At 30.7% G+C, this 14,451-nt stretch overlaps 1 protein-coding gene across 3 annotated transcripts in view; it reads left to right on the forward strand.

Annotated features, from left to right (window-relative positions):
• GABA-B-R1 (gamma-aminobutyric acid type B receptor subunit 1) overlaps nt 1-14,451 on the forward strand; it is a 596,854-nt gene that overhangs the window by 535,415 nt on the left and 46,988 nt on the right. For all 3 annotated transcript variants that reach the window (XM_076396068.1, XM_076396067.1, XM_076396066.1), the window contains exon 9: nt 5,022-5,163. In XM_076396068.1, coding sequence (XP_076252183.1) covers nt 5,022-5,163 — 142 coding nt within the window. The remainder of the gene's footprint in view (nt 1-5,021; nt 5,164-14,451) is intronic.

Below are 14,451 nucleotides of genomic sequence, written 5' to 3' on the forward strand. Positions count from 1 at the left end.
TACCATGTCTGGTGAGTACGCTGGGTGTAGCTGAACATTATTCGCATTCGAGCTGCAACAGTCTATCCTTCACAACTTTCGCAAAGTGTATCCGAGCGTTGCCATGCAAAAGGATGAATTTACGTCTGTTACTCACTATTGCTGCTCATTTTTGCAAGAATAATCTGAAATAATCTAAACAATAAATATGTCAAATATGCAAGCAATAGACTAAATAAAGTTGTTCAATTTCAAAGTTACCTCAGAAAACATTTGCAGTACTAGTTTTATTCCGTTTTGAGCACATTATAATAAGCTATACTGCTGATCCCACCATATTCACAAGACTTTATGGCCATGAATATTCCACTTCGGTGTCGATGTGAATGACTCTTCTGAACAATTTCATGATTTACTGCACTTGATATTTTTGGAAGTAGATCCACTTCTCAACGTCGATCATAAGAAGTATATTTTTTCCTGGTAAGCAATGAAATCGCGATATGAAAACGGTTCCCATACCAGTTAATTTATTTAATAACATTGTTTTCATTCATTTTGGACCATTTGAATTTTTAGAGTTCCGTGATTAGTCTCTCTATAAACTGAATAATATTAACAAAAAAACCTCTAACTTTATGTAAAGAAGAGTATGCAAATCTTATTACAATATTGGCAAGGAATTTTGTAAACTCATTGGTTTTCCAGCTCTACCTTGGTTTTTGAGGTTAGCAGGAAATACGGACGTCAATCTTTTTGTCGGCGCTTTTAATGTTGTGTTTTTTAAAAATTCGACTAAATTATTTATGGTGGCTTTTATGTACGACCTTCAAGTCTTTTCCAATAGATCTCTCTTTCTCTTTTTCTTGTTTTCTCAGGCAATGTATCTTGTGATCTTTTTATTTGTTTCTCAGTGTATCCATTCTGGGGAAGAGTTTTCTTTATCGTTTCTATTTCCATTTATTTTGCTATTCCGTTAAGCTTTCCAATGGCATGATTAAAGTATTCACTACTGCTTGTAGTTGAGTCGGATGGTGGTGGGCAGTTAAATGACGATTCGTTGGGTTGTTCTTCGGTATACTAATTATTCAAGCTAAGCGTTTCCTTATTTGTGTATCAATATATAAAAAAATATTTTGTTGTTAAAAAATGTTGGAGTTTGTTCCAATTTCGGTCTGCATTATGAATTAGATCCTAGGATGCATTTTATTTAAATGCTCATGCAATCCTTTTAAAGTTTCTTGTCCATGCGTCTATATAATAAAAGTATCGTACACATATCTGAGATACAGGAGAGAATTGTGGTTTGTTGTAAATATTGCTTTTACTTTTAGATTCTCCATAGACAGGATTACTGTGATAGGGGATAGCGGTTAACCCATCAGTGCTCCCTCCTTTTATTTGCATCTTTTATTACTAAATATAAAATAGATATTATTGTGACCATGTTTTGCCAAGTATATTGTATCTTTCGATATATGGTATTTCTTTTTTATGTTGGTTATTGACTCTTCTATAGGTACGTTGCTGGAAAGTCATACCAAGTCAAAACTCACTAACATATATGCCAGACATATGGTTTCAAAATAATATCTATCCGTTCAATGAACTATTTTGCTAGAATTCTACATAGATATTACAATGGAGAACCGATGGAACTTGCAACTGGTCTCAGTGGGATGCCCTCCTTGTATATAATGGAGAGATCGTAAAGCTTTGGGCACTTTGATAATTTTTCTCTAGTCAACCAAGCAGAACGTCCACATAGAAGAAATGAAGCACGCCAGACCTAGTCGCGTGCAGAGACACTGCAACGCAGTAGACTAGTTCATCTCGCGTAACGAGGAGTAAAACAAAGGAAAGCAAGACCTGAAGATGGCGGATGAGTTTCTGCCAAAACGTCACAATATAAAATGTTCTGTTCAGAACCAAACGTGGTTAGAAACCCGAAAAGCCACGTCAGCGTATCTTCATGAAAGTTCATATCGACATGCTGAGTCAAGCTTTGAATAAAAATTATCGTTATTGGTAGTAAGGATACAGGATAAAGTCATTGCTAACGATAGACAATTATTTTAATAAATTATCTAATATCCTAGAATTTCCCTAAATAAATATTACAAAAGAATATGATACGCCCCCTACCAAATAAACATATAAAAATTAATGCGTAACGTTATGTTCAAATTTCAATGGAATAAATAAAAAACTTTGGGAGTTTTTGGGAAAAAATGTTATACAAAGGAATACAGTTTTACGGATTATGTGGGATCCGTCAACATAATAAAAAAAATTAAAATTACATGACGACTTTAATTACGACTACGGAAGTAACAATGTTATTCATGACAGAGGTTGGAAAACAACGGGAACGCCTACGGCGCCGAAATCCAAAATCAATATCGTACAGATTTCGGCCGGGCGAAATGCAACAAACAACAAATCTCATCTATCGACGGGTCAACGGTAATCAAATGCCCGTCCACGTAATCAATAAGGCAAAATTGGCGGATAATCTTCAATTAAGGCAAACGAGACTGCCTTCGATATAGATTTGGCACCGATAATTCGAGCTGTTGATTTATTTTCTTAATATTAATTAATATTTCATTATTCAACAGCGAAACTTCTTTGGTTACTGAAGGTGATTCTCTTAATCATTGCTTTGTTGAAATATTTATGTTAATATTAAAATTCTTCACATATATTTTTCTTAGGTAAAATTAATTTTAGCATAACATGTCATATACAAACAAGTCAAACTGTATTAACTATGTGGGGCTACAAATCAACCTAAGACGTAAAATAAAATTTATGCTTAAATAAAATAATATAAAACAATTTAATATCTTAAACAAATAAAAAGATAGATCAAAATACATATAACAAGTACTTATACAATAAACGGCATTATATATATATATATATATATATATATATATATATATATATATATATATATATATATATATATATATAAAGCGTGCTAGAACTTGATGTCTTGATTTTACATTAAAATTGCATACGAAATTAAATAAGAATTGGTAATTATCACGACATATGCTTCTATTGTCAGAAAATATTGAATGATAACGGTATTGACAGTTAACATAACGACAGCTAGAAGTACTCTTATGAGCGACTAAATTATGCTGGCGAATCATAGCACCTGTAGCGACCTTGAGTCATGCTGAATTTTACATCGTGGAATAACGGTCTGCAAAATACCCAGAAATATAATTCATATGTTAAACACGGGCGGGGTGGCGGTAGCATCAATTAGTACGCAATAACTAATATCTGGCAACCCCGAGACCTTTATCCGGAATATTATTGAAGGGTACATTCATTCATTCAGTATCTGGCAATCGTTAAGTTCAGACGTGCCACCATCAATTGCCCAAGTTTCTTCTACAGATAAACCCAGCGCCGCTTCATTTTAATTAGTTGTATTTTAAGTTTAATGTTAAATTTAAGTTTAACATTTATAACTATTAGGTTCGATTTTAATTAAAAAAAATTACTGCATTCCATAACAACGAAACAAAGTTAGTTTCATATGAAACTTAAAATTGCCGGTAAAACAGATTAAGAATATATATATATATATATATATATATATATATATATATATAGATAAGTATATCATATAAGATATATAACGCGTAGGGTTTTTGGACAAAAACTTTTATTTATTTTAAGACAAATGTATTTTAATGAAAGGTGTTATTTATTTATTATCTATTTATTAAAGACCTGCATCTTGTGCGATTTAAAGCTTATTTACAATTCTACAGAATAGTATAACATTCAAATGAGATAAGTGAGCAAGTGTATTAAGTACCAGATTTCAAATATAAAATACAAAATACAAGAAAATTAAATACAAAGTATCAACATAACTCTATATAAATATTCAGAACGAAAGAAGCAGAACATATATGGTAAATAGTAATAAATATAAATATAAACTCACAATCCAGTTTATTTAGTCGAAAGTACTGTTCCATCTTTTTATAAGTTGAAGTTGAATAGACGCCTCCGTGCACGATAATTATCTCACTCATTAATGGCCATCTTCAGAAGAAATTAATGGGTGCCGTGGCCAATTGGAATAAGTGAAAACAGTTTGCGTTTGATAACTTTGGCAGTGCTATGGTCCGGTAGAACTCTGTCTTTCTTGTCTGTAACCTCCCACGATTTATTGTCCTCCATCAGGTACCACCCAAATTAATCCAGTTGCCTAAAATATCAGAGCAGAGAAGAATATGAAGCTAAGGATACACCATAATTATAAAATAATAATAATATTTTAAGCGTGCTAGACCTGTTGGTAATTGAGCAGCCCTTGTGAAAATTACAAAGGTAAAATTAAAATTACCTATTAATAATAATTGATAATTATCACGATAGATATATCAAATATCAGATAATATTAAAATAAAGCAGTAATAATAGTTAACAAAACAGCAGCATATCTACAAAATTTGATGACATGCACTAGCTGTTTTATTCGATAGACTATATAAATTATTTCTCTTTACATATTAACCTATTAAATATATCGAAAAAGATAGTCATTAATACTTTATATAATCTACATTAAAAATAAATTAAATAAAGAACCTATGGAGTGCTAGATAAAACTGCATACCATCTTTTGAAATACTTTATAAATCAATTCCATCTAAAATGATATAATTTTATTTTTGAAATTTCACCTAAGTTAACTGTTCAATAATATAATTAAAAAATATGATTATGTGCATAATATATATATATATATATATATATATATATATATATATATAAATATATAAAATATAAAACCAAACTAGCACAACATATACTGTAAAAAGTAATACATATTTATTAATTATTTTTATATAAAATATACCTAAAATAACTGTTTAATAATATTATTCATTTTTGTTTTAAATAAGGTTTCATAAGCCCGTATAAAATGCTTAAATAAGTGAATACTATATCAACACGCAAGAGAACTATGTTGTACTAACTGAACATCCTTAATCATGTTTCAGGGTATAGTGGCGTTCAGCTCTCAAGGCGACCGTATCGCACTCACTCAAATCGAACAAGTGATCAACGGCAGCTACGTGGTCTTAGGCTACTACGATATTCAAGCGGACAATCTAACGTGGTTCGATCGGGAGGTATGGAAAGGTGAGTATAGAGCACGTCGCTCCCTAATACGCCCAACTCCAGTTACGTTAATTCAATAATTTAAGTACAAAAGCTTTGTTCAATATTTATAGACCGAATAAATTCTACATTTAGACATTTATAACAAACAAAATGCATTTGAGACTACGTTGGATAATTAATAGATATGTTTTTATATATTACAGATATATAATTTTGCTATTAAAATAAAATCTTTAATAAAGAACATATTATGAAATATATAAAAATGATGCGAATCTGATGCCAAAGTACTGACGTCACACCGAGTAAATTGCCGAGTTTTAATTTCCAATACAGATTAATAAACATTTAAGGGGTTATATATATATATATTGCCCAAAGTGCCCAAAGGAAAATAAATATTATTTCCAATTTTTATTATGACATCAGTATCGACTAAGTAAGTATTCGGAAATAAGAAGAACATTTCTTATTAGTATATTTTTTACAGAATGGCTTTAAAAATCCTTTCACGCCGAATAATAACAACAAATAATAAGTCTCTGCAATAACTGGAAGCATATATTTTATATATGATCTATGTGAATTTAGCTAGTGAAATAATTTTAAAAGTATAAAATACATATTTTGCACAAAATGTCCTTTGTATAAACAATTTCATATAATTTTACAAACAAATCTGCAAATTAATGCAAAAAATTAAGCACTACATATAAAATAATATACCATATACTTCATTATATATATTATGATCATATGATGAAGCGTAAATTTCTACCACTTGATTGATAATACTATATATGCGATATTATAATAAAATAAAAGTGATATGCTACATACTGAATTTGTATCGTTACTTACCTCACCTCACGTCGCCATATTTTTTCAAGGTCTTGTTCTAGCTCCTTCATGGACTATATAGTCCTAAACAAAATTAGTATGTTTAGCATCCAATTTCATACAAGAGTCGTATACGTTTTGTCCAAAATTTAACCCAAGTGACCTGAAATATGTCTGCAGAACAAATCAAGTAAAATAAGACTGAGTACTTCATTTGGATTTTAAACACAAGTATTCAGACAGTGAGAAAACCTAACTTATGCAAGAAATGTTCTTCAAAAAATGGTTTTATAACTTTTAAATTTTTATTCACGTATAGGAAACTTCATTTCATACGTAGGAACTACAGCTTTTTTCACTACACTGTACGATGTCCTATATTAATTGTGAAGTTGCAATGAAATATTTTTGAAACCAATCTCGAAATAAAATTTAATCCTCAGAACATTTAAAGAATATTTAAAGTAGAATCTACAGATATTTTATTGTTATTCAAACAACAAAATTTATATAATTCTAACAAAGTTTCAGTAAATACAATTGATATGAAACTATAATAAATCACATATCTTTATTATTAGTATATTGACGAAGATGTGATATCATCTAATAAATTATATTATGACAAACAACGAAAATACTGGTTAACGAATTATGTTGTTTTACTAAATTAAATGTGTTAAAATAATAATGACTTGTTATGGAAATGTCCTGATTTAAACTTTTCAAGTATAACTATTATTTTATACTTTATTTTTTTACCATACGTCATCAAAATATTAAACTATTCTAAAATTATGGTTTTTATTTGATCTGCTTACTTTCAATATATGATTCATGATAAGTCAAATATTTTATCGAACTCTGATGGTAAAGTGTTAGCAGTTGGACACATTAATGGCCGATCAGAGCGAGGCAAATATTTCTCGATTACTTTTAAATGCATTATAAGTGTTGAATAAAATATCGATTCACCATAAGTCTTCTGCGGGACTTTCGACTTACAAAATCCAATTTATAAAATTCTCTGTTTAATGTATTTATCAGTTATAGAGAGACATAACTATGTATTGTAATCAAACTAAATGGCAGTTCAATCCCCCATAGTAATAATAGATGACAGTTGTGGTAACGCAGCGAGGATATTTATTAACAATACTTCTTTTAGGGTTCAAATTTAAATTTGGACTTCGAACCATGCTTCTCGGTATTAAGCCACCAACTAACGAGTCACCAACAGCGAGGCTGATGGCATGACAGTGTCCCTAATTCTATATACATTGATCCGCGACTGAAAGATTTAGCCCCATAAAATTAGAAAGTAATAATCACACATATACGTCACAATAGAAATGGAAGTACTCAAGTCCTGGGAACTCATTTAAAGACCATCAAAAGTTATCATTAATTTTTATGAAATATTTTAAATTGAATACTAATTAAAATGCACAATTTAATAATTCAAAATTAAGTTCTATTAGACAATTTTATTGCAAATCTGAAAAAAAAACACACTGAAAAACACCATATTTATAGAGACATCATATTGAAATATATTTACATCAAGTCCATTAACCATATTTACATAGAGACATTGTATTGAAACATTTTTACAGAAAGTCCATAAACCGTATTTATATAAAGATTTGATATTCTTTAGTATTATTTACAAGAAGTCCAGAAACCACATTTGTATGTCATTTGTCGATCTCAAAGCAAAAACTTTATCTTGTAAGCAATCATACTTTTCACCTGAACGAAGCCTCCAATCAATACATCGTTATTTTTACAAAACTATAACTTATCTACCAAGATCTTTTATAAAATATAGTCTACTCTCCATGTTTGTTTAACTCCTCCACCTTCAGAATAGTAGTCATTCAATCATTAGGGTCTCTGATGTTATATTTTAGTTTATTCGATTCAGGTCAACCCTTATTAATAAATTTGATCTTTTCAAAGTATCATCCTCCACTATTCTTGCATCTTGAATAATCCTATCTAATGTTTTCTATTATTCTAAGTTAACTTTCTTCAGCTTCCTCTCAACAAATACTAGCAACGCTTCACCTAAAATGACGAAATTGAATTGTTACTAAAATATATCATGATTAAAGCAAATGTCTAATATTTATCAATTACTGCAATTTTTGGACAAACCCCATCAATGAATGACTCTGTACTGGCTATCTAGCTTTTGACATATTGGATATTTACTAACCTAAAACGAATGGGTGGTTAATTACAAGAAAATATGTATAAAAGTTATAATTACCTTTAATATTACTTGTAGTACAATTGTATATTATTTTTGTCATACTCTTTGCAATGAATTTATTTAAACAATAAAAAAACATATTTCTTCCTTTCTTCTTATCGTTATATTAGGGGATTTCTGCAATATGGTGCCTTCTATTTGATGTCCTTGAAAGTGTTTTGTTACAATTTTGGCAGCCAATATTCCCACTATAAACAAAATTGATGCTGGTTGGATATCTTAATTTTTACAAATGTAGCCCTACATTCCATACTTACCTTTGTTTCTCCATATTTTAAAACCAATTTATGTAACAACACTAAGAATAACATATCAATTTAATTATTATAGTTATAGACTTGTTAATGCTTCACAAAATTCAAATATTCTAGATTATTTGTGGTTTTCACTCGATCAACGGTACATTTTGAAATGGCCGAGTATACATACTGTAGGCAGAAATAGAGAGAACATTATAGTTGATTGTGCGTATGCGCTAATCCAAAAAAATCCCTTCTGCACATCATATTCTCGCCTTAACTAGTGCGGCTACCAAGTCGATGGAATTGAGCACAACATGCGCACACAAAGTAAAGAATACGCAACGTTCACACTTCTACCACTAACATTAACTATCGCGGACGTGCAATGGGTACCAAGGGAAGAAAAACGCCCCAAAAAAAATCAAATATTGCCCTCAGGCCAAACACTAACCCTAAGTATAATTAACATACAATGCGTACAAAGAGAAAAAAAAACAAAAACCCTTAAAAAAATTAGCATGGACGCTAAAAACCGGGCGATACTGCTATTTGTGCATAAAAATATAAATAAATAGAAGCAGTTAAAGTTTGCAGGTGCAAAATATTGTTATTGTTGACTATAAAGAATGTGTTGAAAATAAATATACAATTTCTTTAAAAATTGATACAAGAGATAGAATTATAATATCATGTTGTCTTTTGCTATGGTAAAAATTAAGAGTATTTTGATTATATGCGTTAAAACAAGTAAATTGAAAATATTATTTGAAAAGTCTGTTTTTTACAAAATGTACATATTTATACAAGAGTATATTTTTGCAGGTTCCATATTAATGTTTACAATATCTGCTTTACAACTTGCGATAGAGATATAATTTAGTAGTTTTGTAAAGGCTGAAAAAAGCTATTGAAGCAACTTCTATTTTGTTCATTGGGGTCTTTCTAACTCACTAATGAGTCAGTAACAATTAGCCAAACAAAATTTTCATAGGACACAAAAACAGGTTTTATACCTGATTAGAATAATTAATGTTATGATATTTTATAGAGGATTCATCAAAATGGATCTATACAATGTCGTGTTTCTTTGGACTTGATTCTAATTCTTTTCGCCAAAATTTGTTTCTAGTGAAAAATAAATAATAAATAAATAATAAAAATAAATAATTTCAGCAGAATACATATAAAAAAGATTATTTACCTTCTATAAGTTCATTGTTCAACAACCAGAACGGGTGAAATGTTATGCAATATATTATAAACAATGTGTGGAAAGTATATACTTCAGCAAACATAAAATTACAAAAAAAAAAGATCAAATGATCCACTGTTGTGGTTGTACTCGTCTTTAATACAACAAAGTTCATAGTAAATAGCTGCAGATATTAATTTAATGAAATACACTATACCCCCCTGTATTTATAAAATGTATACGTAATATATATAAAATAATTCATAAAATGGTAAATATATAATATTGACATACGAAGTAATATTATATTTAGTAGGAAAAAAGTTAGAAGGATATTTTATAATCAATATGAAATGTTTGATTTCGACCTATTCGACTATACAGAACGATAAATATTTAATAAAGGGTCGTAAAGAACAGAAATAAAAAATCTCTATTTCCTTTTATTAATATTGAAACGGGTTTCATATCTACATTAATAATATTGTCGGAAAATGTGTCTCTTTTACGAAATACAGATGTGGAAAGAAGTCAGGTGAAACGAGATGGCTTAAAATTTAACCAACTCGTCATTTGGGAATCGTCGAAAGTAGAACTTTTCCAGGGACGCATGAAAATTTGATTCCAGTGCAGCAATGAGATTTTCTTACATTTTTCTAGGTTTGTGTGTTATTTTTCATAAGGCGTTCTTGTGCCATTTTTCTGTATTATAGTTCCAGTGTAGGTCATATGTTATATGTAGTGTTAATTATGATATATAATACAAAATGTTGTAAGTGTAAGAAAATACAAACTAGATTGAATTTTAATTAGAATTAATGATTAAATTAATTATGTTGTTTTTATTTTACAATTCCACTGAAATAATAATTTAATGAAATAATCAAATAAAAAGGAAATTTACATAATAATCATGGATGCGTCAACTATTTTTCATTCTAAACATTTTTTGATTCGGCATCATTGCTGTTAGACAGGTTTTTAACCTATTCCCATCATAAACACAATCTAATGATACAGTTACTGCATTCATCATGAATGAGATCGAATGTTTCGTGGCTGATTTACAGGATTTCGCCAATTACGCCATTACGATTGGATGTATTGTAGTAACTTGCTCTCATAGAAGCTAAAGTTCGTCCAAGCTAAAGGCATCTAAGAACTACCATGAGTCAGTTACCTGTGGAACTGTCTATCAATCGTACCAAAAATATATAATGGCACCATAATGGTGCACTGGCTTCTTTACTTCCACATATTGATTTACGGAATTCGTCATTCGCATATTATGTTTATTTACTGAACCTTCAAGATAAAAATGACCTTATTTATGAAATCTGGTTGAAGCAGTGTTTAAAGTGATGGTTTTACTATATTTCCACACATTACATATATTATACACATTTCCACTACATTACATACATTTCCTATTCAGTTATCAACAATACACATTCAAATTTGGTTTTATATTATTGATACATGTACATTATGAACTCATGTACCAGCTAGCCATCTTTTATCGATCTGCAAAAGTAATATTCAGAAGGCGCTGTCTGACGTTAGGAGGAATCAATCCTTCACAACTCTTGCCACGTAGCCGGGCTTTGTCAAGCGAGATGGTGACTTTGTTACTCCCTACTGTTACTCCCTGACAATTAGATATCAACAGTAACAGCTTCATTCGGTTTTACCAGCTTGCTGATCGTAATTCGCTACAGCTTTCTGATCCAATCATAAACAGAGCAATATATCGCTTGGGGTTATCATTATAAATCTACTATTCATCACCAGTCACAATTGGCGACAGATCACTCTTATTTTTTGCCTGGTAAGCAATGCTATAATGCTATTTTTTTATCGCAAGAGCAATATCATTCAAAATTATCATATTGTCTTATCTTTTAGCATATTGGGAAAGTTGAGCGTCAATGTTCAGTTTATTTGCATTAATTTAATTCGCATTAATAAAATTTCGCAGTGATGGTCTTCTTAGGCTCACCTGACATAATCAAGTGTAAAGCAATTACTCCTTCCCTTGGATAATTGGATGGGTCGCTGAATTTAACACCAAAATGGTTCTGAATGATATTATTGTAATAGGTCAATTAAAAAGTCCCCTGGAATAAAATCCATATATTTTTTAGTTAGCCTTAACCCTCAAAAAATGGATGTATAAATTTAACAGCTGTCGGATGACTAGTTTGTGAATTATAGCATTTTGAGTAAAGCAACTTTTGTTATTGTGAAAAAAATGGCTAAAAAGGAATTTCGCGTGTTGATAAAATATTGCTTTTTGAACGGGTGTTTGTGCCGTGTTTCCGAACACTGTCCCAGGAAAATCAACCATTAAGAATTGGTATGCTAAGTTTAGACGTGGTGAAATGAGCACCAAAGACGGTGAACGCAGTGGACGCCCAAAAGAGGTTGTTACCGATGAAAACATTTAAAAAATCCACAAAATGATTTTGAATGGCCGTAAATTGAAATTGAATGAAATAGCAGACGTTTTAAAGATATTAACTAAACGTATACATCATATCATTCACGAATATTTGGGTATGAGAAAGCTCTGTGCAAAGTGGATGCCGCGCGAGCTCATTTTTGACCAAAAACAACGACGAGTTGATGATTCAGAGCAGTGTTTGAAGAGGATCAAGCGTAATAAATCCGAGTTTTTGCGTCGATATGTGACAATGGATAAAACATGGCTCCATTATTTCACTCCGAAGTCTAATCGACAGTCATCCGAGTGTGTACAGGATGAACCCGCTCCAAAACGTGGGAAAACAGTAGGCTGGCAAGGTTATAGCGTCTGTATTTTGGGATGCGCATGGAATAATTTTCATTGACTACCTTGAAAAAGCAAGGTCTATTAACAGCGACTATTACATAGCGTTATTGGACCGTTTGAAGGACGATATCGCCGAAAACAGCCGCATTTGAAGAAAAAGAAAGTGCTGCTTCACCAAGACAATGCACCGTGTGACAAGTCAGTGAAAACGATGGCAAATATCCATCCATCTACCGTATTCTCCAAATCTAGCAACTAGCAACTATTCCCTATTCTCAGATCTCAAAAGAATGCTCGCTGGGAAATGTTCGTCGAATGAAGAGGTGATCGCCGAAACTGAGGCCTATTTTGAAGCAAAGGATAAATTGTACGATGTAAAATTGCATGGAAAAGTTAGAGGGCCGCTATAATCAGTATATCACACTTGAAGAGAATTATGTTGAATAAAAAAATAATTTTGCCAAAAAATGTGTTATATGGTAGGCCGGGGACTTTTCAGTTGACCTGTTAGTGGATTATTTCCTCATTTCTTGTAGAGTTAATGCAAAATATTTTTTCCATATCTTTAAGTGCCTTTAAATCCTTTGAAACTCGAATATGAAAACTAGACACTTGTCTTGGTTCAATATCGCTTTAAACTCAGGATTTTCAAACTTTAGTAATCAGTTATCAATTTTATCCACTAGTATCAATATTTTCACTTTTAAAATGCACTTAAGTTAATTAAAAAATGCTGTGCTTCCAGCATATTGCATTTTGTGTGCACATAGAAGGTGTGTTGTTTACAACACAGGTGTTACAAAGTCGTTTACTTTTATTTAATTTTTATATGTTAATTTTATTATTTACTGTTTCATTTATTTTGTTAAAACGATATAAATTCGTTAGCGTAACTGTAAATATATTCCTATATTTGTAGAAACTAAAAATATGCTAATTAAATTCTGAAATCTATTTTGTTTCGAGAAATATTTTTATATTAACATCTAATATAAAAATGTAAATCATTTACACAAAAACGTCACGTGTAGTAAAAAAATATAACAGTTTTTCTAGGTATACAAGAATACAGTAGTTCATTTTTTATTACACCTTGCATTAGATAGGTATAGTACAATCCTAATTTAAACATTAAGTGCTTATTACTGTTCTATAAATTTCTCAAAATTAAAGTCAAATTAGCCTAACTTCAGCCAAAGTTAATACTTATAGACTAGTTCATGTGGTTTAGTTCGTTTCAATATTTTGATTTCCTGCCTATTGTACAGTAATTTCCAATGATTGTAAAAGTTAATCGAAGGACAGTGTTTTGGCTACGTTGAATTGCTAGTCAGTTTGATAACTTAGTATAACCCCCTGTGTGCCGAAAATAAGATCAAATAGGTTTTATGGTTGGATCAATCTTTGAATTGCAGTTAAATATCTTCATTCTTAGGTCAGCGTAAGGGCATCCTTCGCCTAACCAATATAGTTCTGATCTACTCAGTTTTTATCTAATGCGATCTCCAAGGCAGATGCTGAGGTATTTGACTGATTCTGTTTTAGGGATTTGACATCCCTAAAAGATTCTATCTATTTATATAGTCTCTGTGTCTATATTATTGTGAGTATTATTAACATAAAGCAGATATACAAGTGGTCTCAGGAACTCAGAGGAACTTCATCTGAAATAAGTTTAAATATTGAGAATGCCTCTTCATGCGAAACTCCCAATTTTCTTTCTAAAAGGTTCATCTTTACTAATTGATAACAGTCCAGCAACAAAAATTTGCTGATCTTGTAGATTAATCGAAAATGTCATACCCAATCAAGGTACTGTGAGACGACAAGAAATATTTAAAGGCAATATTTTAAACGCCTTTTCAATAATCGCTATTGGTCTTTCTCTTGTTGAGTAGTGATTTTGAAATACGCACTGAAAATATCGTATTTTAAAACATCAACTGGTTGGCGCGTTTAAAAA

This window comes from Rhynchophorus ferrugineus, unplaced genomic scaffold (assembly GCF_030347505.1).
Source record: "Rhynchophorus ferrugineus isolate W39M unplaced genomic scaffold, kcgeb_rfMv2 rfM2, whole genome shotgun sequence".
Lineage (NCBI taxonomy): Eukaryota > Metazoa > Arthropoda > Insecta > Coleoptera > Curculionidae > Rhynchophorus > Rhynchophorus ferrugineus.